The sequence below is a fragment of the Oncorhynchus clarkii genome, chromosome 7 (genome assembly GCF_045791955.1).
Source record: "Oncorhynchus clarkii lewisi isolate Uvic-CL-2024 chromosome 7, UVic_Ocla_1.0, whole genome shotgun sequence".
NCBI lineage: Eukaryota > Metazoa > Chordata > Actinopteri > Salmoniformes > Salmonidae > Oncorhynchus > Oncorhynchus clarkii.
In genome coordinates this window covers 16,733,391-16,759,120 of record NC_092153.1, presented here as the reverse complement: position 1 = coordinate 16,759,120, position 25,730 = coordinate 16,733,391, and the positions used below count along the sequence as shown (strand labels likewise).

At 45.9% G+C, this 25,730-nt stretch overlaps 2 protein-coding genes and 2 pseudogenes across 2 annotated transcripts in view; 2 read left to right on the top strand and 2 right to left on the bottom strand.

Annotated features, from left to right (window-relative positions):
• Positions 1-11,084: 11,084 nt before the first annotated feature.
• Positions 11,085-17,322, top strand: LOC139412976 (hemopexin b). Its single transcript, XM_071159909.1, has 10 exons — positions 11,085-11,296; positions 12,027-12,049; positions 12,342-12,461; positions 12,963-13,111; positions 13,915-14,068; positions 14,728-14,940; positions 15,301-15,393; positions 15,478-15,608; positions 16,039-16,186; positions 16,478-17,322. The coding sequence occupies exons 1-10, from the start codon at positions 11,235-11,237 to the stop codon at positions 16,702-16,704; spliced, it is 1,320 nt and encodes a 439-aa protein (XP_071016010.1). The 5' UTR covers positions 11,085-11,234; the 3' UTR covers positions 16,705-17,322.
• Positions 17,323-17,548: 226 nt separating this feature from the next.
• Positions 17,549-20,242, bottom strand: LOC139414022 (toll-like receptor 13; annotated as a pseudogene).
• A 96-nt stretch (positions 20,243-20,338) lies between these two features.
• Positions 20,339-25,310, bottom strand: LOC139414021 (leucine-rich repeat-containing G-protein coupled receptor 6-like; annotated as a pseudogene).
• The window catches only part of LOC139412975 (radixin-like), a 38,311-nt gene continuing 36,292 nt past the window's right edge, over positions 23,712-25,730 (top strand). The window contains exon 1 of the mRNA XM_071159908.1: positions 23,712-23,932. The gene's annotated coding sequence lies outside the window, so the exon portion shown is untranslated. The remainder of the gene's footprint in view (positions 23,933-25,730) is intronic.

The window sequence follows — 25,730 nt, the reverse complement described above, 5'->3', positions numbered from 1 at the left end:
AATTGAAACATACCAGACCAACAAGAAGATTCTCCATTTTCTCCTCCATGATGTTAATGAGGTCTCGCTCCAAGAGAAAAGCCTCCCTCCCTGGCCTCTCAGCCCTTATGTCACCCACCTCCCCCATACAGAGAGACCTAAACTCCCCCAGGGGGTCCATCTTCGCACCCCTATCCCTTACCGATCCACCCAGCTGGGTGACGCTGGCCCTCTGCAATGTAGAGCAGGGTGAGAAAGAGCTGCAGAGCCTTAGAGAACGACAGACGAGTGAGGTGGAGCAATTTAACCGAGAGCTTGACAACGCCATCATTGAGGCTCAGAGACAAGAGCGCCGACTGCTGGAAAAAGTTGAGCAGGACCACCGAGAAGCCCAGCGGTGCCTGGAGCAGGTGAAGAGGGAGAACGCTGCGGCGGTGCGGGTTGGACAGTCCCTGGTGGACCGGCAGCTCCGCAAACTGGGCCAACTGAAGGAGCAGGTCCAGAGATGGGGTGGAAGCAGTGGGGGACCCAATAAGAACCAGCTTCAGAGGGGTGTGGCAGAAGTTACACAGCCTTGGGAAATCTCCCTCTCCTTAAAGAGGGTCACTTTTCAGCCCGGTACGCAGCGGAAGGATGTTAGGTTAGGGGAGGTAGAAGTCCAGGATCAAAATCTGAACTACCCTATTGGTGTCTGCGGTGAAACAGGGAAGAAATGTGCTCTTCACTCAGGGGAGATGAAGTTTGGAGACCGTGGATCATTTGAAGTTCGGAAGGACTTTTCATCCGCATCAAATAGTGGGAGCATGCGTGTAGTCAGGAAGCTCCGCCTGTCCACCACAGAAAAGGATGAGCCAAAGTCACCAGTCTCAAAGCCACCGCTCAGTCCCCGGCATCGAGGAGCATCTGAGTCATCCATGGATGAGGAGCTAGACACACATGACCAGGACCTCTTCCTGGCTATCCCTCCAATCTCCAGCCAAGGGGAGTCGGAGGGAGACGAACCAGGCTGTGGACAAACTGGAAACAAGAAAAGCTCCATCCTCAAGTGTCAGAGAACGCAAAGGACCCTGGTTCTCGTCCCCAGCGAGGAACCCTCCTGCACTCCAGAAGGCGGCAGATCTGAACATAGTGACCAACCACAGACCTCTCCCAAGACCAGCCGTGGAGGACCCCATCCCAGGTACAGCCTCCTGGACCTATCTTCAAGATGCGCGCGCTCACGTCAAAGCCTGTCACCCAGCAAATCCCCCCGTGGAACATCCACTAATGGGGGGAGTCCCCCATTCCCGGCTGGCAGTGAGGACTGTTATGCCTATATCACCAGCCCCTCTCCTAGTAACAATGTCTCCCTGAACCAGGAACACCGACGTGCCATGTCGACGGCTGACCTCTCCAGCAAGACCCGTCCCTTGATCAATGGGGGAAAGGGTGCTCACCTGGGATTTAAGAGAGACAACCACTCCTGTCTATCATCTGCCTCCTCAACCATGGAGCAAGGGAATGGATCTGAGTCTGGCGGCAGAAGCCCCGCAAGCTCGGATGAAAGAGAATCAAGATACCAGGGAAGGAGTGTAGGTTCTAACCGTGTGAGCCAATCTCTGTCCATATCGGCTATTTATGGTGAAAGCCACCCTACAACCAAGAAGAAACAATCAGACAATAGAAGGAGAGACAAACCAGGGACAATATTGAGAGATCTGGAGGAGGAAGCAGGTTCAAGTGCCTTTGAGTCAGCAAATCTGATCAAGCAGTTTGGAAAGCAGGGCTCAGGGCGCTCTGACTTCAACCTGCCCAGCGGGCTCCACGCCACTGTCAAAGGGCAGCTTTTTGTGGTGGACTGTGGAAATGCCCGAATTCAGGTGACCGACCTTCAGAAGTATGTTGTGCAGCAGGTGTCCCCTACCGGAACTGAGAGATCCGCCCACATCTGCAACTACTTTGATGTGGCTGTGAACAACAAGGGCCTTATTGTGCTGACCTGTGCTGCAGAGCGTGCCATGTTGGTGTTCAGCCGTCATGGACGCCTCCTCCAGACCTTCGGGGGTAACGGGATAGGATCCACCCATGAAGAGTTAGATGCACCCAGGGGAGTGACCGTCACCCGTCTGGATGAGTTCCTGGTGGCCGACATCAAGCGTGGAACTCTAACTGCCCTGATGCTGGACCCCAAGACAGGCGCCAGGCTGGAGCGCACCATAATCACAGGATTCCACAGGCCCTATCTAGTGGCTGCCTGCCTGACCTCTGGACTGATGGCTGTGTCTGAGCGGGGCAATGAGACTGGTCGTGCGCCTTGCATCCGAGTGCTGGAACCTGGCTGGAACACCATCCGTGTCCTGGGGGTGTGCTCCGGCATGGGGCCCGTCCTGGCCTGCCCCTGGGGCCTCAGCATCGACAGTGATGGGGATGTTCTGGTGGCAGACTGGGGCAGGTTGCATCGTGTCCTGCTGTACCCTGCCAAGGGCCTAGGCTGGCCACTTGTTACCCAGGGACTGAGCAGCCCCCGAGGCCTGGCCCTGCTGCCAGAGGGCCAGCTTGTGGTGTCAGACAGCATGAACCACTGTATCAAGATCTATCAATACAAGTCAGGCATTGGAGGGGTGAACTTGTCAAGATGAGGATGGACAGGTGAAGAAGTAGGCATTCACTAGTGAACACCGATGCAGATTTCAGTAAATAACAACTACTTTGAGAATTTTGAGAATGTTGAGAATTTCATGTTCTTCTAGAAAAGTTGAATCATAGTTACAATGTAGGGTACAAATTGTGAAAGAAGACACTGTATATAGTTGTGGAGAACAGTAGAGAAGGTTACATCTTTATTACCACAGAGAACAATTTCATTTGCAGCTAATGTTTTAGCTTGTTTTTAATTTGCCCATTGCCTTAAATGTGATAATCATGGTTTGATAATGAACCATATGAAACGTGTGAAGTATAGCTGTATATAGCAAAACTATATTTAGCAGAAGCATAATTGTATTTTAATAGCTGCTACAGTGTAGAGAGCAGTGAATTATTTACACCATATAACACAAAATTAAGGGTCCGTGCTATCTGGGAATCTTAGGACATCCCTACCCCATAAATGTTTAAGGTAGGGTTAAGGTTAGGGTTAGGTAAGGGTAATGGTTAAGGTTAAGGCTAGAGTAAGGGTAGGGGTTAAGGTTAGGGTTAGGTAAGGGTTAAGGTTAGGGCTAGGGTAAGGGTTAAGGTTAGGGTTAGGTAAGGGTTAAGGTTAGGGTTAGGTAAGGGTTATGGTTAAGGTTAAGGCTAGAGTAAGGGTAGGGGTTAAGGTTGGGGTTAGGTAAGGGTTAGGGTTAGGGTTAGGGCTAGAGTAAGGGTAGGGGTTAAGGTTAGCGTTAGGTAAGGGTTATGGTTAAGGTTAGGGCTAGGGTAAGGGTAGGGGTTAAGGTTAGGGTTAGGTAAGGGTTAAGGTTAGGGTTAGGTAAGGGTTATGGTTAAGGTTAAGGCTAGAGTAAGGGTAGGGGTTAGGGTTAAGGTTAGGTAGGGGTTGGGGTTAGGGTTAGGGCTAGAGTAAGGGTAGGGGTAGGGGTAAAGGTTAGGGTTAGGTAAGGGTTATGGTTAAGGTTAGGGCTAGGGTAAGGGTAGGGGTTAAGGTTAAGTAAGGGTTAGGGTTAGGGCTAGAGTAAGGGTAGGGGTTAAGGTTAGGGTTAGGTAAGGGTTATGGTTAAGGTTAGGGCTAGGGTAAGGGTAGGGGTTAAGGTTAAGTAAGGGTTAGGGTTAGGGCTAGAGTAAGGGTAGGGGTTTAGGTTAGGGTTAGGGTTAGGGCTAGAGTAAGGGTAGGGGTTAAGGTTAGGGTTAGGTAAGGGTTATGGTTAAGGTTGGGGCTAGGGTAAGGGTAGGGGTTAAGGTTAAGGTTAGGGTTAGGTTAGGGTTAGGTAAGGGTTAACGTTAGGGCTAGGGTAAGGGTAGAGGTTAAGGTTAGGGTTAGGTAAGGGTTAAGGGTAGGGCTAGGGTAAGGGTAGGGGTTAGGGTTGGGGTTAGGTAAGGGTTAGGGTTAGGGCTAGAGTAAGGGTAGGGGTTAAGGTTAGGGTTAGGTAAGGGTTATGGTTAAGGTTAGGGCCAGGGTAAGGGTAGGGGTTAAGGTTAGGGTCAGGTAAGGGTTAAGGTTAGGGTTAGGTAAGGGTTATGGTTAAGGTTAAGGCTAGAGTAAGGGTAGGGGTTAAGGTTAAGGTTAGGTAGGGGTTGGGGTTAGGGTTAGGGCTAGAGTAAGGGTAGGGGTAGGGGTAAAGGTTAGGGTTAGGTAAGGGTTATGGTTAAGGTTAGGGCTAGGGTAAGGGTAGGGGTTAAGGTTAAGTAAGGGTTAGGGTTAGGGCTAGAGTAAGGGTAGGGGTCAAGGTTAGGGTTAGGTAAGGGTTATGGTTAAGGTTAAGGCTATAGTAAGGGTAGGGGTTAAGGTTAAGGTTAGGTAGGGGTTGGGGTTAGGGTTAGGGCTAGAGTAAGGGTAGGGGTAGGGGTAAAGTTTAGGGTTAGGTAAGGGTTATGGTTAAGGTTAGGGCTAGGGTAAGGGTAGGGGTTAAGGTTAAGTAAGGGTTAGGGTTAGGGCTAGAGTAAGGGTAGGGTTAAGGTTAGGGTTAGGTAAGGGTTATGGTTAAGGTTAGGGCTAGGGTAAGGGTGGGGGTTAAGGTTAAGTAAGGGTTAGGGTTAGGGTTAGGGCTAGAGTAAGGGTAGGGGTTAAGGTTAGGGTTAGTGTTAGGGCTAGAGTAAGGGTAGGGGTTAAGGTTAGGGTTAGGTAAGGGTTAGGGCTAGAGTAAGGGTAGGGGTTAAGGTTAGGGTTAGGTAAGGGTTATGGTTAAGGTTGGGGCTAGGGTAAGGGTAGGGGTTAAGGTTAAGGTTAGGGTTAGGTTAGGGTTAGGTAAGGGTTAAGGTTAGGGCTAGGGTAAGGGTAGAGGTTAAGGTTAAGGTTAGGGTTAGGTAAGGGTTAAGGTTAGGGCTAGGGTAAGGGTAGGGGTTAAGGTTAAGGTTAGGGTTAGGTAAGGGTTAAGGTTAGGGCTAGGGTAAAGGTAGAGGTTAAGGTTAGGGTTAGGTAAGGGTTAAGGGTAGGGCTAGGGTAAGGGTAGGGGTTAAGGTTAAGGTTAAGGTTAAGGTTAGGGTTAGGTAAGGGTTAAGGTTAGGGCTAGGGTAAGGGTAGGGGTTAAGGTTAAGGTTAAGGTTAGGGTCAGGTAAGGGTTAAGGTTAGGGCTAGGGTAAGGGTAGGGGTTAAGGTTAAGGTATTTCAATGAAAATTGAAATTGCTGTTGTTATGAGTAGGTGATTACTCACAAAATAAACTAACTTTTACAAAATTGGCAATTTTATATCATGTGTAACAACAGGGTATGTGATGTTGCTGTAATTTTAAAACTAAAAGTGCAGTAACTGCAGTCTATTGTAGTATTTTGGATGCAGTAATTGCAAAATAACTGCAGTGTACTGCGTTTGAACTGCAGTTATACTGCATTGTAACTGCAGTTATGCTGCAAAATTACTGCAGTAAAAAGAAAATGGTATTTTGGACACAGTATTTGCAGCATACTGCAGTTATACTGCACTCTAACTACAGTTATACTACAATGTACTGCAGTTATTGTACACTGCAGTCTGACTGCACATTTGTTTTGTAAGGTTGAAGTCTAAAAGCTTTTGAAATGCTGTCTATCCCCAGTAGTTATGTTGTGAAATACAGTCATGTGTCATAGCCTACGCTATGGTAATGACTCAGTAAAATTGAATACATGTATCATGAGACTGACACCTCGAAAAACATTTGGATTGGGTTTAAATCTTTATTTAAAAAAATAAATAATAATACAATTATTTCACCTTTATTTGGCCAGTTAAGAACAAGTTCTCATTTACACCTGCGACCTGGCCAAGATAAAGCAAAGCAGTGCGACACAAACAGAGTTACACATGGAATAAACAAACGTACAGTCAATAACACAATAGAAAAAGTCTATATACAGTGTGTGCAAATTAAATAAGGAGGTAAGGCAATAAATAGGTCATAGTAGCAAAGTAAGTACAATTTAGCAAATTAACACTGGAGTGATAGAGGTTGCAATGTACTTGTTCTTTATTTTGACTTCTTGTCATGTTGTCTTGTCTCTGTCCTTTCCCTTCACCCTGTCTCCCTCTGCTGGTCGTGTTAGGTTACCTTTTCTCCCCCGCTTTCCCCCAGCTGTCCCTTGTCTCCTCTAACTACCCATTCACCCCGTTCCCCACCTGTTCCCTTTTTTCCCTCTGATTAGGTCCCTATATCTCTCTCTGTTTCTGCTCCTGTCCTTGTCGGATTCTTGTTTGTTTGTGTCATTCATGCCTGAACCAGACTGTCGTCATGTTTGCTGTAACCTTGTCCTGTCCTGTCGGAATCTGCCGGTCTATCTGAGCCTACCTATGTTTGGTTATTAAAGAAGCTCTGTTTAAGTTAGTTCGCTTTTGGGTCCTCATTCACTCACCGTAACAGAAGAATCCGACCAAGAATGGACCCAGCGACCTCGGATCCTCTCCACTCAGCCGTCGAGATCCAGGGAGCGATGCTAGGCAGACACAAGCAGGAATTGTCTGCTGCTCGACATGCCGTTGAGACCCTGGCCACCCAAGTCTCCAACCTCACAGAACAGGTTCACCATCTCCGCCTCGATCCACCGGCCACTTCCAGGGCTTTCGAATCTCCGGAGCCCAGAATCAATAACCCGCCGTGTTACTCTGGGGAGCCCACTGAATGCCGCTCGTTCCTCACCCAGTGTGATATTGTGTTTTCTCTCCAGCCCAACACTTACTCCAGGAGCACTGCTCGTGTCGCCTACGTCATATCTCTCCTTATTGGACGGGCTCGTGAGTGGGGCACGGCAATCTGGGAGGCAAGGGCTGAGTGTACTAACCAGTATCAAGACTTTAAGGAGGAGATGATACGGGTTTTTGATCGATCTGTTTTTGGGGAGGAGGCTTCCAGGGCCCTGTCTTCCCTATGTCAAGGCAATCGATCCATAACAGACTACTCTATTGAGTTTCGCACTCTTGCTGTCTCCAGTGGCTGGAATGAGCCGGCCTTGCTCGCTCGTCTTCTGGAGGGTTTCCGCGCAGAGGTAAAGGATGAGATTCTCTCCCGGGAGGTTCCTTCCAGCGTGGATTCCTTGATTGAACTCGCTATTCGCATTGAGCGACGGGTTGATCAACGTCACCGAGCTCGTGGAAAGGAGCTCGCGCTCTCCGTCGCCTCCCTCTCCGCATCACTACCATCTTCCTCTGCCGGCTCGGGTGCTGAGCCCATGCAGCTGGGAGGTATCCGCATCTCGACTGAGGAGAGGGAACGGAGAATCACCAACCGCCTCTGTCTCTATTGCGGTTCCGCTGGTCATTTTGTCACTTCATGTCCAGTAAAAGGCCAGAGCTCGTCAGTAAGCGGAGGGCTACTGGTGAGCGCTACTACTCCTGTCTCTCCTTCAAGATCCTGCACTACCTTGTCGGTCCATCTACGCTGGACCGGTTCGTCAGCTTCCTGCAGTGCCTTAATAGACTCTGGGGCGGAGGGCTGTTTTATGGACGAGACCTGGGCTCGGGAACATGACATTCCTCTCAGACAGTTAAAGGAGCCCACGGCCTTGTTCGCCCTGGATGGTAGTCCTCTCCCCAGGATTCAGCGTGAGACGCTACCTTTAACCCTCACTGTTTCTGGTAATCATAGTGAAACCATTTCTTTTTTAATTTTTCGTTCACCTTTTACACCTGTTGTTTTGGGCCATCCCTGGCTAGTTTGTCATAATCCTTCCATTAATTGGTCTAGTAATTCTATCCTCTCCTGGAACGTCTCTTGTCATGTGAAATGTTTAATGTCTGCTATCCCTCCTGTTTCCTCTGTCTCTTCTTCACAGGAGGAGCCTGGTGATTTGACAGGGGTGCCGGAGGAATATCACGATCTGCGCACGGTGTTCAGTCGGTCCAGGGCCACCTCTCTTCCTCCACACCGGTCGTATGATTGTAGTATTGATCTCCTTCCGGGAACCACCCCCCCCCGGGGTAGACTATACTCTCTGTCGGCTCCCGAACGTAAGGCTCTCGAAGATTATTTGTCTGTAGCTCTTGACGCCGGTACCATAGTCCCCTCCTCCTCTCCCGCCGGAGCGGGGTTTTTTTTTGTCAAGAAGAAGGACGGGTCTCTGCGCCCCTGCATAGATTATCGAGGGCTGAATGACATAACAGTGAAGAATCGTTATCCGCTTCCTCTTATGTCTTCAGCCTTCGAGATCCTGCAGGGAGCCAGGTTTTTCACTAAGTTGGACCTTCGTAACGCTTACCATCTCGTGCGCATCAGGGAGGGGGACGAGTGGAAGACGGCGTTTAACACTCCGTTAGGGCACTTTGAATACCGGGTTCTTCCTTTCGGCCTCGCTAACGCTCCAGCTGTCTTTCAGGCATTAGTCAATGATGTCCTGAGAGACATGCTGAACATCTTTGTTTTCGTTTACCTTGACGATATCCTGATTTTTTCACCGTCACTCCAGATTCATGTTCAGCACGTTCGACGTGTCCTCCAGCGCCTTTTAGAGAATTGTCTTTTTGTGAAGGCTGAGAAGTGCACTTTTCATGCCTCCTCCGTCACATTTCTCGGTTCTGTTATTTCCGCTGAAGGCATTAAGATGGATCCCGCTAAGGTCCAAGCTGTCATTGATTGGCCCGTCCCTAAGTCACGCGTCGAGCTGCAGCGCTTTCTCGGCTTCGCGAACTTCTATCGTCGTTTCATCCGTAATTTCGGTCAGGTGGCAGCTCCTCTCACAGCCCTTACTTCTGTCAAGACGTGCTTTAAGTGGTCCGTTTCCGCCCAGGGAGCTTTTGATCTCCTCAAGAATCGTTTTACATCCGCTCCTATCCTTGTTACACCTGACGTCTCTAGACAGTTCGTTGTCGAGGTTGACGCGTCAGAGGTGGGAGTGGGAGCCATCCTTTCTCAGCGCTCCCTCTCTGACGACAAGGTCCACCCATGCGCGTATTTTTCTCATCGCCTGTCGCCGTCGGAACGTAACTATGATGTGGGTAACCGCGAACTGCTCGCCATCCGGTTAGCCCTAGGCGAATGGCGACAGTGGTTGGAGGGGGCGACCGTTCCTTTTGTCGTTTGGACTGACCATAGGAACCTTGAGTACATCCGTTCTGCCAAACGACTTAATGCGCGTCAGGCGCGTTGGGCGCTGTTTTTCGCTCGTTTCGAGTTCGTGATTTCTTATCGTCCGGGCTCTAAGAACACCAAGCCTGATGCTTTGTCTCGTCTCTTCAGTTCTTCAGTAGCCTCCACTGACCCCGAGGGGATTCTCCCTGAGGGGCGTGTTGTCGGGTTGACTGTCTGGGGAATTGAGAGGCAGGTAAAGCAAGCACTCACTCAAACTCCGTCGCCGCGCGCTTGTCCTAGGAACCTTCTTTTCGTTCCCGTTCCTACTCGTCTGGCCGTTCTTCAGTGGGCTCACTCTGCCAAGTTAGCCGGCCACCCTGGCGTTCGGGGTACGCTTGCTTCCATTCGCCAGCGTTTCTGGTGGCCCACCCGGGAGCATGACACGCGTCGTTTCGTGGCTGCTTGTTCGGTCTGCGCGCAGACTAAGTCCGGTAACTCTCCTCCTGCCGGCCGTCTCAGGCCGCTTCCTATTCCCTCTCGACCGTGGTCTCACATCGCCTTAGATTTTGTCACCGGACTGCCTTCGTCAGCGGGGAAGACTGTTATTCTTACGGTTGTCGATAGGTTCTCTAAGGCGGCTCATTTCATTCCCCTTGCTAAGCTTCCTTCTGCTAAAGAGACGGCACAAATCATCATCGAGAATGTTTTCAGAATTCATGGCCTTCCGTCAGACGTCGTTTCGGACAGAGGTCCGCAATTCACGTCTCAATTTTGGAGGGAGTTTTGCCGTTTGATTGGGGCTTCCGTCAGTCTCTCTTCCGCGATATCTTCGTCGCGTCCACCCGGTCTTCCATGTCTCCTGTGTTAAGCCCGTTCTTCGCGCCCCCGCTCGTCTTCCCCCCCCCCCCCCCCCATCCTTGTCGAGGGCGCACCTATCTACAGGGTCCGTAAGATCTTGGACATGCGTCCTCGGGGCCGTGGTCATCAGTACCTAGTTGACTGGGAGGGGTACGGTCCTGAGGAGAGGAGTTGGGTTCCCTCTCGGGACGTGCTGGACCGTGCGCTGATTGATGATTTCCTCCGTTGCCGCCAGGTTTCCTCCTCGAGTGCGCCAGGAGGCGCTCGGTGAGTGGGGGGGTACTGTCATGTTGTCTTGTCTCTGTCCTTTCCCTTCACCCTGTCTCCCTCTGCTGGTCGTGTTAGGTTACCTGTTCTCCCCCGCTTTCCCCCAGCTGTCCCTTGTCTCCTCTAACTACCCATTCACCCCGTTCCCCACCTGTTCCCTTTTTTCCCTCTGATTAGGTCCCTATATCTCTCTCTGTTTCTGCTCCTGTCCTTGTCGGATTCTTGTTTGTTTGTGTCATTCATGCCTGAACCAGACTGTCGTCATGTTTGCTGTAACCTTGTCCTGTCCTGTCGGAATCTGCCGGTCTATCTGAGCCTACCTATGTTTGGTTATTAAAGAAGCTCTGTTTAAGTTAGTTCGCTTTTGGGTCCTCATTCACTCACCGTAACACTTCTTTCTTAGAAATCCAGTGTCTATCGTTTCAAATGATAGATCAAAGATAAGCAAGGCTCCTTCTGTCACAGACTACTGTTTATCTCCCTGTCTGACTCTGATTTCTGTGCTCCTACTTTATGAACTCACTTGTCCAAAGTCCTGGCTAAAACTTGCCAAAAGTGTGCCACTTGAATCCAGGAAATGATATTTCATCTGACCCAATGATGTTGGCCAAACCTGGTTAATGTGTAACATCCCATGTTCAATATTTATTAGAATTTGCCATATAAACTCATTTTTAAATGTGCTCATATTGATTGCATTATATGAGATGCATATATAAAACAGTTTCTGCTAAATAATCATTTTGCAACAGAAAAAAGTCCTACACTCCCCCTGCACTTTCAGTAAACAGAGCACAGAACTGCTACCCCCCCCCCCCCCCCCCCCCCCCCCCCCCCCCCGCTGCTCTTTCAGTAAACAAAGTGCAGAACTACCCACACTCCCACACACAAAAGGCACATTGGTAAATCCACCCCCTCACAGGCAGATCCAGTATAAAAGGTCTGGTCAGCTCCTGCTCAGGCACCTTTCTCAGCTCAGCTCTCTTCGGTACCTGGACCCAGAGGAGGACCGCTCAACGTGATGCTTCTCTCCCAAACACTCTGCCTGTGCTTGGCACTAGCACTCAGCTATGCTGCTCCAACGTGAGTACTGCTGATCAACTGCTAAGCCTTTTCATTTACATGTTAGTCATTTAGCAGACGCTCTTATCCAGAGCCACTTACAGGAGCAATTAGGGTTAAGTGTTTTGCTCAACAGCACATTGACAGATTTTTCACCCAGTCGGCGACCTTCGGTTACTGGCCCAACTCTCTTAACCGCTGGGCTACCAAAATTGCATCTTATTGTTATCTTATTCATGTTCAGGGTAGCCACAGCAAAATACACTGCCTCTAAATTGCCTCTGTTCTTACTTTGTTGAATTGTTACTTTATTCAACACATTATGGGCTTCACTGTGCTGTGTTAAGACATGTCTTACGCAACCCAATTGGATACTATGCTCCCCCACATTGGCTGGGTTAGTTCCATAAGTTTGTTTGCAATGTCACAGAGGTCAAGGCAGGATCAATAACCCAAACACACAAAGAGTGGTCAAAGTCATTTGTGTACCTCAGCACTTCTGTCACTGATTCACCCCGTTACCTCATCATTACAGATCCCCTTCATATCAATCAGGTGTCCCTTTGAGCTGCTCTATTTGGAATAGGGCTGTGTATACTACAGCATCAATATTGGTCTGTCTACCCAGAGGGTGGCGTTATGGTGTGCAGTGTATTATCTCATTTCCCATCTCTATGACCTGACTCATGTCTCATCAGAATGAGGACATTATGGTTTATGATGAATAATGTCTGCTTTTTTTTCTACGCAGGATCCATGATGTAATGATGGCAGGTGAGTCTAAGATCCATATTCATTTAACAGCCTGTCAAAATGTAGGACCTCAAAACTCATTGACTGATCCAGACGTGCTAGGCAAGGCAAACAACTAGGGTTGCAACTTGTCACGGGCACAGGTGTTATTCAACTCCCTTTCAGCCCGTTACTCATGTCCTACATGCTTTTACATGAGAGTAGGATGCATGACTTCCAAATCACCACACCGCACCCTTTCATGTGGAGAAATGTTGGAATAATGAAAAGTCATTCAACGTGCATCTCACCTTGACTCTGACTGGCCCATTAGACCATGACCACAACCACCACGAGGATCAGGCCCACCACAAAGCCAACCCAGACCGGTGTGACGGCATCGAGTTTGACGCCATCGTCCCCGACGAGAACGGACACACCTTCTTCTTCAAGGGTATTAAAACCATGTTATGAGTCGTCTTTTTTTTACCCTCATTCTCCCTACAGTGGGCTTTGTCATTGTCATGAAATGTCCCCATCAGGATGGCTAGGGTTACGGGTACGCTCTTAGAAAAAAGGTACAATCTAGAACTTAAAAGGGTTCTTCGGCTGTTCCCATAGGAGAACCCTTTGAGGAACCCCTTTTGGTTACAGGTAGAATAATTTTGGTTCCACGTAGAACTCTATTGGGTTTCCATGTAGAACCCTTTCCCAGAAGGTTCTACATGGAACCCAAAAGAGTTCTACCTGGAACTAAAAAGGGTTTTCCTATGTGGACAGCCAAACATCCCTTTTGAAAGCCTATTTTCAAGAGTGTAGTGGATTAGTTAGTGGGTATTTTGATATGGGCTAACATGACCTGTAAACGTGGGTTTGTACTAGATATTTGTGTAAGGAGAGAGCTTACATTTCCATGAGTATATCTGATCCCAGATCTGAACTATGCTACTCTAAGGGGATCACCTGTGGAACGGCTTCAAGGGTCCAGCTCAGGTCTCCAGTGCCTTCTTCAAGGAGCTAGATAACTACCATCACCTGGGGCATGTTGACGCTGCCTTCCGCATGCACAACAAAGAAAAACATGATCACATCTACTTTTTCCTGGTACTGTCAATATCAATGATGTAGTCGATATCCATATGAATAGGGAACTTTAACACGTAGTTTTACTAGTGACTCATCAGCTTGGGCAATCTTTTTAAAAGTCAAGTTATGCAATCATGTGTTCCCATAGGTGGCATAGTAGCATGTGCCCTCTCAGATTTGTCCTGTAAAAAAAGACATACTATATATATGAGATTTATTTTGATTTATTAAAAAAAAAAATTGGTTGTTGTTTCTCTGTCATGCTGCTAGCCACCTAGCAACTTTATGAAGGTGGCTTTAGCTAGCCCAGATAGGCTCCCAATCTCCCAACCGCATAACTAGCTAGCAAGAAGCCATTACAGGCTATCAATCAAGTTGGAGTAGCTAGCTTGTCGAACTATCTTATCTAGCATGCGTGCTAGCAAGGTTGGTAGACTTTATAAAAGCAAGCAATAACTAAATGTACTGAATAAGACTCACATTCCTTCAATCTTTTACCCAGATTTTAGCAGAGATGCGGAGAAGCATATTTAGTTTCTAAAAAAAATAACCATCAGTCAGGAACAGACAGAAAGCTTGAGATATGCTTAGATATGCAGAAAAAGAAACATTTTTTTACAAATAATTAAGCATAATGATTATGGCTCTAGATTGCAGAAAAAGGCTGTGCAGGTGTTTGAAAAATTTTAAATTCTCCAACTTCGGACCACCCCCCTGCCATCCTCACATACTTTGTGCACCCTCAGATTTTGGGGGTATATGACACCTCTGACAGCATTCACTTAGTATACTCCGTATTCTCCATCCCTCCTCAATTACAGGACGATAAGGTTTTCAGCTACTATAACCACAGTCTGGAGGAGGGCTACCCCAAGGACATCCAGCTGGACTTCCCAGGGGTGCCCAGCCACGTGGACGCTGCGGTGGAGTGCCCCAAGGGAGAGTGTAACTCAGACTCTGTCATATTCTTCAAGGGTAAGCCTGTTAACCCTTTGATGCCCCACATAAGACCATAATGAACATTTCTCTGGTTTGTTGCTATAAACATTTATACATTTTATTTATTTATTTTTACCCCTTTTTCGTGGTATCCAATTGTTTTTAGTAGCTACTATCTTGTCTCATCGCTACAACTCCCGTACGGGCTCGGGAGAGACGAAGGTCGAAAGTCATGCGTCCTCCGATACACAACCCAACCAAGCCACACTGCTTCTTAACACAGGGCGCAGCCAACCCGGAAGCCAGCCGCACCAATGTGTCGGAGGAAACACCCTGCACCTGGCAACCTTGGTTAGCGCGCACTGCGCCCGGCCCGCCACAGGAGTCGCTGGTGTGCGATGAGACAAGGACATCCCTACCGGCCAAGCCCTCCCTAACCCGGACGACGCTAGGCCAATTGTGCGTCGCCCCACGGACCTCCCAGTAACGGCCAGTTACGATAGAGACTGGGCGCAAACCCAGAGTCTCTGATGGCACAGCTGGCGCTGCAGTACAGCGCCCTTAACCACTGCGCCACCCGGGAGGCCCTAAACATTTATAATTTATTCACAGACAACATACCAGGAAATGTGTTATGGATATCAAGTTTTCTAGTCTTGGTGTGTGCTGCCTAGCATATGTTTCCTCTCTCACAGGAGAAGTAGTGTACAACTATGACATCGCCACGCAGTCAGTAAAGGAGAGACAGTGGGCCCACCTGCCCAACTGTACGTCGGCCTTCCGTTGGCTGGAGCAATACTACTGTTTCCATGGTCATAACTTCACCCGGTTCCACCCTATATCTGGGGAGGTGAATGGAGTGTACCCTAAGGACTCCAGGCACTACTTCATGAGTTGCCCCAATTTCGGTAAGAGAACCATGCAAAGGATGTTACCCTTCCTCCTTTATCAAAATAAGTTCATTGTCAGAGGAGGCTGGTGGAAAGAGCTGTAGGAGGATGGGCTCATTGTAATGGCTGGAATGGTATAAATGGAACGGTATCATCAACACATCAAACATATAGAAACCACATGTTTAACTCCATTCCATTTATTCCATTCCAGCCATTACAATAAGTGTGTCCTCCTGTAGCTCATCCCACCAGCCTCCTCTGCCCAGTGTGCATGGTGTGAGATTGAACAGATGAATGGTGAATGGTAATAACAACACCATTTCAGGGAAAAAAAGCTGTTGGATTGTGTTGAGACATGTTACTGTTGGATTGTAGGCCATGGCGGTGAGGCAAATGTTCCCAAATGCAGTGAAGTGACATTGGATGCCATCACCTCAGACGACTCAGGCAAAACCTATGCCTTCACTGGTAAGAACTAAGCCTTTGTGTTCAATTGTGCGCACAACTCGCATTAGACAGTTGCCAATTTTCACCTCCGTCCCACTTCCTCAGGTCATAATTATATGCGTCTAGACACCCATCGTGATGGTAAACATACCTTCCCCATTGCCAGAACCTGGAAGGAAGTGACCAACGGCGTGGACGCAGTCTTCTCCTACAGTGACAAGATCTACATTATCAAGGTGGGTCAAAGGTTACAGGATGTAGGGGAAGACAGGGACTTCACTTGCGATAAATAACATGTTCAGAGCTTTACTCACTACAGTACCCCTACCTACAGTATATGCACATGGCTACCTCAATGACCTCGTACCCCTGCACATCAACTCAGTACTTGTAGTCCCTGATGTTATTTTTTACTCTTTATTGTTATTCAATGTATTTACTCCCCGTGTCACTTTTACTCTGCATTGATGGAAAATGACCCATAAGTAAATGTTTCACTGTTAGTCTACAACTTGTTTACGAAGGATGTGACAACAACAAAAATGGATTTGATTTGAGTATATAGAAAATGACTTTCATTCAGTCAACTGTTTGTTACATCATCATGCCTCTGTTTGTCCCATGGCACATAAAACACACCTGAATACCACCATTTCCGGTTGACAGGGCGACCAAGTTTACATCTACAAATCAGCAGCTCCCTCCACTCTGATTGAGGGCTACCCTAAAAGCCTGAATGCGGAGCTGGGCATCGAAGGGCCTGTGAACGCAGCCTTTGTTTGTGCAGATCACCATATTGTGCACATTATTCAAGGTAACTAATTGGACATTGAACTTGAGGACATTCAAATCTATCAAAAAAAAAAGTGTTGCTCTTTTTACATCAATATTCACAAAAATTCTGATTTTCCTGTGTCAGAAATGATTTGATGTTAATTTTTTTTTTAAATAAACAGCTGCATTGAACCTTTAATGACTCATTACCTCACCCTGCTGGAGAGGCCTGACATGCCACAAGACCTGCGGGGCAAACGTGGAGTCATCTTTGGGAACCTTTAACACACTCAGTGAAAAACTATTTTCCTGTCTCTATTTCCCCCTACAGGACGGAAGATGCTGGACATTGACCTGTCTGCCACCCCTAGGGTAGTAGCCAGTGAGGCCCCACTGCCCATCTCCGGTATCGAGGCAGGCATGTGTGGCCGTGATGGAGTCAAAGTGTATGTGGGCTCTGAGTACTACCACTACGAGACCCCCAGGCTCCTGGCTTTCAGCAGGATGCTCCAAGAGCCTAAAACAATCACCCCAGACATGATGCGCTGTGTCGAATAGGAGTCAGTTTATGTTGGATACCTTTTCGAAGAATAACAACTGTGATCATCTGTTCTCAATGGACAACATCAAAACGTATAATCACATGTTAAAGTAACTGTCCAGTAAAGGTTTTCTGTTAACTCATACCCAAATAATGTTGACTCATCCTATACTCTTTTCTGTGGCCAAAGCATACATTTGAGAAAAAACACTTCCGAAATCCCAGGTAATTTTTTTATCTCAAACAGACCGTTTCAAAAATGCTTGCTATTTCCTCATAGAGGATGATATCATCAGTGTTCTAATCGCACTCATATTTGTAATGATCAGTATATGCCAAAACCATTCTGTTGTGTTGGGGTACCCACACATCCTTCCCAACACAGAAAATCTGCATTTAAACATACTTCATTTTTTTTTAAATGTGGAAGGAAAACTATCTCATATTGAAATGAATTATAGGACATATTTCATAGAAATCTGGAAACACTGGGCAGTTACTTTAACTTGACACCACAACTCACAAGTCACCCAAACAATGTTTTTTAAGGTTCAAATAATATTTTATCACATTTTTGTTGAATATTTGTGTATGACAGAGATGAGTTGAATTAAAAAGATACAAAGAAACTGAAATAGTATGATTATATTGCATTCATTCATGAGATAATTAAGATACAGGAAAAATCAAGTAACACATTCAGATGAGTAATTCTACAGTATGACCAGCAAAAATAAGTCTTACAGGTAAATGTGATCATGAACTGGCTAATTATGTATAAGCATTTCTTAATGATATTCCCATGCAGATGTAAAGAAAAGGTTCAGAATGTGATGGTTGTTTCAAATCAAGTTGTCACAGTCACAGTGCCTCCACCCCAGAGAGGATGGGATTTTCTTCAGCAGGGCCGTCCTTGGTCTCTAAAGCCAACCGTAGTTGCTGCCAGAAGACCCTGGTGTGCTCCCCAGCTCTGAGCCAACTCGGGTAGGTGTGTCTCTTCACCAGCTCCTCATCCGGTGGTAGAGTGACAGCTGGTGGGTTGGGATCTCCTCCAGGAACACCAGAATCAGGACGTCCTTCTGCTCATCAAAGAGCTGGAAGCTGGCCACCTGGATCTCCCGGGAGCACCACTCACTCTTCAGGTAGCGGTGGCTGATCACACAGATGGTCTTGCGGCTTCCGTAGATGGCGTCCATGATGTTGTCTATGATTGGTTTGCCTGGTTGGAAGTCCCGGTGGTAGAGGCACAGCTTCCAGCTCTGCTCTCCCTCCAGCTCTGGCAGAAGCTCCTTCAGGACCCAGGGCTCATCGTAGACGTTGTAGGAGATTAAGGCATCATACTGACATCCACGAGGCATGTGCTTATTCCTTTGCTTGGTGTCATGGAGGAAAGCCAAGAAGAGGTAATAGCCGTCTATTACCTGCCATTTCAGGAAGTGGTAGGCAAAGGATGCTATCAGGGTGAGGAGGACCAGAGAAGTGGAAGAGATGCAGTAGTAAAGTCCTAAGTGTACTGTACAGAACTGAAGCTCAACATCCAACAGCTTGGTGCCCATTAGCTCGGCAAGATAGTTGTAGGTAAACTCTGTGGAGCCAACAACCTGTGTTTGCTTGTCGTTCTCCATCCACTGGACAAACCAAACATTGCTGTAGCCACAGGTAAAATGATTATCTTGCATGTCCAGGTATGTCAAGGCAGGGAAAGAACGCAACTTATTGTCTCATTGACTACTGTTATGTTGTTCTTTCTCACCTGCAAGAAAGTGACTCTGCTGAGGTTTGCTCCTATGAGGAAATCTAAGGACTGAAGTCGGCCTTTGGACAGATACAGTCTGTTGAGCCTTGAGATTGGGTGAAACAGCTTTGGAGTGAGGACTGTGAACTCATTCTTACTGATCTCAAGGAACCACAACCGGGGTGTGTGAATTAATATGTCTAAGTACAGCTCCTTAATATTAAGAATCCCTGCCTGGAATCCCAATGAAGATTTCAGACCTTCAAGAAAGTTGATAGGTAGATGAGAAAGTCCCTTGTGACTGTCACACCCTGATCTGTTTCACCTGTCCTTGTGCTTGTCTCCTCCCCCCTCCAGGTGTCACCCATCTTCCCTATGTCATGACGTTGGCCTGGGGGTAGGTTTATGACAGTCATAAATACCTCTTCCCCCCTTTTTCCTCTCTCTACCCTAGTGAGGTTACATTTGCAAACCCCTTGGTTAACATAGAGATTCTGGAAACATCAGAAGGTGGGGGGAAATTAACTATATTCTGGTAATCCGAACAATTGAACATATGCGGTGGTACTTAATGAATATGATGTCAGTTCGGTTGTCATCTGAGACATTCTCATCAATGATCAGATGACATAAACTCTATGTGGAAAGTCTACACATCAGAGTTATCGGATTCACATGGAATTGTTGTTCAATTTAAATGTTTGAATATGAAATTATTTGTGATGGGATGAAATGTGATTTTAGCTTCTAAAATGTGAGATGTGGGTTTTCATAAGATAGGGCTCTGCTCAATCAGTGGCCCGCCCCTGTGAAGGGACATGGGCTATAAAACTTTTCAAACACGCCCTCCTCTCCCTTCCTATATAAGCCCTTGACGACAATAGAACTTTCTGTTCCGGGGATGTAGGACGACGGTCCTATGTCAGAATGGTTCAGATAATAACTACAGAACGAAGCCGACATCAGCGTGAGCTTTTGTTGCGAATGGTATAAACTTTGAACTCTTATTCACTACAGAAGTGATACCTCCTAGCCGTTGAGTTAGCAGGTTAGGAAGGAACAGACAGAGTATCCCGTCTACCACACAACGACGTTACTACAACGTATCCAATTGACCACCAGAGACATTCTTCAAAGGACTTGGTTGGGCAACACAGCCTTCCATCTACCACCAACCTACCGAAGCACAGCTCAGAGTAAATATTTATTGCATTTCCTTTTCCAAATGAGCGGTAATTAAGAATGCATAAGATACTGTATTTACGATAGCACCACTTCTTCCCTTTGTTCCTCAGTCTTCCCGCTCTTTCACTCAAACCCAGCCCCTTTCCTTTGTGTAACAAGCTGTCATATCTGTTCCGCCCGCTAGGGACGTTTTCCTTTATGACGTAATTTGTAATCAAGTTATGATTGAATTATGTGTATGTGTAATTTTTTTTTTGCTCCACCTCTGGATTACTGAACTCTGCCTGACCCTGAGACCGCCTGCTGTCCTGTACCGTTGCTCCACCTCTGGATTACTGAACTCTGCCTGACCCTGAGACCGCCTGCTGTCCTGTACCTTTGCTCCACCTCTGGATTACAGAACTCTGCCTGACCCTGAGACCGCCTGCTGTCCAGTACCTTTGCCTTACCCTGGATTTTTGACCCCTGCCTGCCTTGACCTGTCTTTGCCTGTCCCTGTTGCCACAATAAACATTGTTACTTTGACAGTCTGTATCTGGGTCTTAACTTGATTCCTGATAGTACGAACTGGCCACGACTGACCCAGCAGACTTGGACCAGCTACGCTGCACTATCTCCTCCCAAGGAGCCACCATTGGTAGGCACGAGGAGTTGCTTCGCAGTATGATGGAGGGGTTCCAGGCCACGGCCGACTGTCACGACCAAGCATTGGACATTTTGTGGGAGCAAGTCTATGGGTTGCCTTCTAGGCAGCCAACCATATAAAGGTTGTTCTTGGTTAAATTCACTGTCTTCAAACTGGAGAGAGGCTAAAAGGATGAGGAGCTGACGGTTGCAATGAGGTTGTTGTCCAGATGTAGCAGGGAGAGGTTGGCCAGGCCCTGAAACAAATGGTCTGCCAAGGTTGTGAATCTGTTATGAGCCAAACCCAGCTCCCGAAGAGCTTCTAGGTGTCCAAGAGCACAATCAAATCAAAGTTTATTTGTCACGTGCGCCGAATACAACAGGTGTAGACTTTACAGTGAAATGCTTACTTACAGGCTCTAACCAATAGTGCAAAAAAAAAAGGTGTGTGTGTGTGTGTGTGTGTGTGTCTGTGTAGGTAAGTAAAGAAATAAAACAACAGTAAAAATACATTTGAAAATAAGAGTAGCAAGGCTATACACAGGCACCGGTTAGTCAGGCTTATTGAGGTAGTATGTACATGTAGGTATAGTTAAAGTGACTATGCATATATGATGAACAGAGAGTAGCAGTAGCGTAAAAGGAGGGGTTGGCGGGAGGTGGGACACAATGCAGATAACCCAGTTAGCCAATGCGGGAGCACTGGTTGGTCGGGCCAATTGAGGTAGTATGTACATGGATGTATGGTTAAAGTGACTATGCATATAAGATAAACAGAGCGTAGCAGCAGCGTAAAAGAGGGGTTGGGGGTGGCACACAATGCAAATAGTCCGGGTAACCATTGGTTACCTGTTCAGAAGTCTTGTGGCTTGGGGGTAAAAACTGTTGAGAAGCCTTTTTGTCTCAATCATCCACTTGAGAGATTTTTAGGTTTGATAGGCCTTTAAAATCCAACTTTACGAATTTGGAAATCTTATTCATGGCCAAGTCTAAATTGCTTACTTTCCACGGAATATCTATAGGTATGACTTCAAGATTCCTGTTATAACAGAGTACTTTCATGTTAGGTTAGGCCCTCGCTACATATTCGTCGCCAGACCCACTGGCTCCAGGTCATCTACAAGTCCATGCTAGGTAAAGCTCCGCCTTATCTCAGTTCACTGGTCACGATGGCAACACCCACCCGTAGCACGCGCTCCAGCAGGTGTATCTCACTGATCATCCCTAAAGCCAACACCTCATTTGGCCGCCTTTCGTTCCAGTTCTCTGCTGCCTGTGACTGGAACGAATTGCAAAAATCGCTGAAGTTGGAGACTTTTATCTCCCTCACCAACTTCAAACATCTGCTATCTGAGCAGCTAACCGATCGCTGCAGCTGTACATAGTCTATCGGTAAATAGCCCACCCAATATTACCTACCTCATCCCCATACTGTTTATATTTATTTACTTTTCTGCTCTTTTGCACACCAATATCTCTACCTGTACATGACCATCTGATCATTTATCACTCCAGTGTTAATCTGCAAAATTGTAATTATTCGCCTACCTCTTCATGCCTTTTGCACACAATGTATATAGACTCTTTTTTTTCTACTGTATTATTGACTTGTTTATTGTTTACTCCATGTGTAACTCTGTGTTGTCTGTTCACACTGCTATGCTTTATCTTGGCCAGGTCGCAGTTGCAAATGAGAACTTGTTCTCAACTAGCCTACCTGGTTAAATAAAGGTGAAATAAAAAATAAATAAAATAAAAAGGTTACTGAGATTACCCCAGATTGTGCAGTTTTTCAGGAAGTACCCACATACTGAATCAGCAAGAACCCAGCAATTCATCAGGAAACAAAGAGTCTCAGCTGAGAGAATGTAGACCCACTGCTGACCCCAATAATAAAGTGAATTTAGAATTAAGAAATAATTTCTGAGAACTAAGATCTACAATTCTAACTGGTACTAGCACTCCCGCTGTTGATGGAATACAAAATGCTTTGATTGCTGCTCACCCAAACCAGTAAATCTCTGAAACATCAAGTTATGCTTAATTGCGTGGTCAAGGAAATGTCTAAACCAGTGTTTTAGAAGAGACACTTCTTCGTGTCTCCTTAGTGTAATAACAGTTTGTGTCCACTAGATGACGTAGCATGCAAAGTTATGTGTTAGTAAAGACGGATCAGGGAATGCAACATGGAATTCTTAACTTTTTCAAGAGTATACCCATTTAGGCTCACGGCAAATATAGCCTAACAAAACCAACTGATGAAATTTAAACAAACATCTTCACAGAGCTGAACATTATAAGTGTTATAAATTGATCCATAATGTGTAACTCTCATGTTTGAATTCATTGCATTGCCTTGGAAGATTATTGAGTGAGGGAGAGTTATTTGTGAGCAGTGGTGTAAAGTACTTCAGTAAAAATACTTTAAAGTACTACTTAAGTAGTTTTTTAGGGTATCTTTGACTACTTTTACTTTTACTTCACTACATTCCTTAAGAAGATATTGTACTTTTTACTCAATACATTTTCCTTGACACCCAAAAGTACTCGTTACATTTTGAATGCTTAGCAGGTCAGGAAAATGGTTTAATTCACGCACTTATAAACAGAAAATCCCTGGTCATCTCTACTGCCCCTGATCTGGCAGACTCACTAAACACACATGCTTCGTTTGTAAATGATGTCTGAATGTTGGAGTCTGCCTCTGGCTTTCTGTAACTAAAATAAAAAATAAAATGGTGCCGTGTGGTTTGCTTAATATAAGAAATTTGAAATTATTTTTACTTTGACTTTTGATACTTAAGTATATTTTAGTAATTACATTTACTTTTGATTCTTAAGTATATTTTAAACCAAATTCCCTTGACTTTTACTCAAGTAGAATTTTACTGGCTGACTTTTACTTGAGTCATTTTCTATTACGGTGTCTTTACTTTTACTCAAGTATGACAATTGGGTACTTTTCCCACCAATGTTTCTGTGATGCTCTGTGAAGACAAAGACTTAATGGAAAAGGGTTCAGTGTTTTACAAAGCAGGTATGAGAGAAGTATTCACAGACATCATAGCAGACATAGTCTTTATTTGTGAGAGTCCTTATTTGAGACAAAACTGATACCATGTTCGTTATGATATAATATAACTAATATAGATACTGTTTCCCTTTGTGTACTGACTTTCCCCATGTTATTGTTCTATTTATCATGCATACTCCATAGACTATATTTGATCCACTGGAATAAATGGAGATAACTTAGAAGGACAAGGTGTGTGTGTGCAACCTGGCTTCAGGGCAATTCGTAGGATTTGGAATGTTGATTTTCTCCCTCCATTTAGTATCATATATTGTACACACAACTATGGCAGCATGGAGTACACCCACCAACACTGTTAGAATACTCTATTTTAAAGTTGGGGGAGTTCTCATCGCTGCTACTGAGCAGAGCGGGTACCCCCACATATTAAATCAACCACGCCTGGCCTCGACTAGTCCGACGGCCATATTGAATGTCTTCACAAATCGCCTTACGGTCTCAATTGCACGGTTTTTTCACTCATGTCCGTTCTAACAGGCTTCACGAGAACATTGGAGGTGACAAGGGTACATGAAATATAGTCGTTTAGTTTACAGCTTGGATAACCTGAAAGCATTGAATACTCAGGATTTTGTCGGTCTATTGAAGCCTTAGTCCTTCACCAGAGGTGAGTTTGTCTGTCTCCTTAGAAGAGCTTCTGCAAGCTGATGAAAAAGGGGCGATTTTTGTGTACTCGACGTGTTGCAAAAGTAGGCTAAGACGGGCCTTCATTTCAACCTATTACTGATACATTTGTGAAGAAATGTAAACGGTCTTTATCTCTGAAAAACGTTTTTTTGGCAAACAAGCTACTTCATTATTTGCGCAATAATAGTTTGCACTTAGACGAAAGCACAACATTAGGCTATGTGACACGCGGTCACATCTGTCTGCGAAGATTTCAAAACTTGACTTATCTTGTTTGCAATAACGTTTTTATTAGTGTGAAATGCATTGCCTCGTGTTATTAGACCTGAAACGTAGCCTATAATATCATTCCAGTTTTACTTAGCCATGGCGTATCATTATTAGCAAGTAGAATTTCGTTTCATTAGTTGGGTTAACCTGTTACAATGTAGCATTGGCGCGTTTTGACGGTTGTCATCTATTACAAAGGGAGGCGGGCGGGTGAGTAGTGTAACCAGTGTTGCAATGATTGAAACAATGTTGCTCAATGCGATCACGGTCTACAAATTATAACCTACACATAATTCCGTTACTTTCTACAGGCGCCAATACTTATGTACCCCAGTGCATTAAACACCGGTCCTACCCAACGTTTTTTTTTTTTACGCATGACCACATTTTTTGCTGAAAATAATCAGCAGCTGTACGTAAGTGCCTTCAGGCACACCCGTCTATCGTCCTAAACTTAACTCAATTTACCATCTGTTTGAAATGCATGTTGAGGGTCATTAATGCCAATGATCTGTTGGATTTGGTTGCTTTGAATTGCCAGTCAGTACATTTTTCCCCCAATTCTGGGTCCTATCATTGTTAAGGAACATGCACTTGAAATGAACTTTTGGGAGTGTTTGCCCTGGACTCAATGCACTGCATCAGTGGTGCACACAATGTTACAACTTATCACTGACAGTCTGATAGGGCCGGGACATACCAGTATCACAATATTCATTAATGTCATGGCAAGGAACCCAAACACAAAGCAGGTTTAACTTCTCTCCATCTTATCCCTCCATTACCCAAAAGGCTCATCCTTTTCTGTTTACATCTACGTGGGCTGGCGCCCATGTCTCACTGGGCCAAAGCTGTCGTTTACATCACCATGGCTAACTGGACTTTCACCTTTTAACAAAGCATTTGTTTTGATTATGCAGAGGTTGTTGATTCTGCTCTTCACAAGTCCTCATTGTCAGCCCTAGCTATGGAAACTCAGTTTCCCAGTATAACATCAGTATACACTAAGTGTAAAGGCATCATCATGCTTCAGTTCAACTGGTGCCTACCCAAACTCAGCTGGTTGACCTGAACGAGTGTGCTCGCATCGTACCTTACAAGACCTTTGCTAAAAATACTAGAAAAAAGCAGAAATAGTACTGTTTGTGCATCTTGAGATGCCGTAGCCAATATACGCATCCTCAAAATAGTTTGAGTTATTTTAGATTAATTCGATCTGTCATTCATTTTGACGTTTTTGCCAAGGATGTTTGGTGCAGTATTTCTCAAGTGAAGACATTTACATGAAAACGAGTTGCGTCTTGTTGAATGGCAACAAACACCTACTGTTGACAAATCCGCTACGAAGGGGCCTAGACTTTCGGCTGCCTAGACTTTCGGCTGCCTAGACTTCGGCTTGTCTCTCAAAATGTTTGTGCGCGTGAACATCCCAAAAGAAAATGACCGAAGACCAAAACAAAAAAATTTCACAAAATATTGTCATATAGGCAGGAACTGTTTCGGAAGAA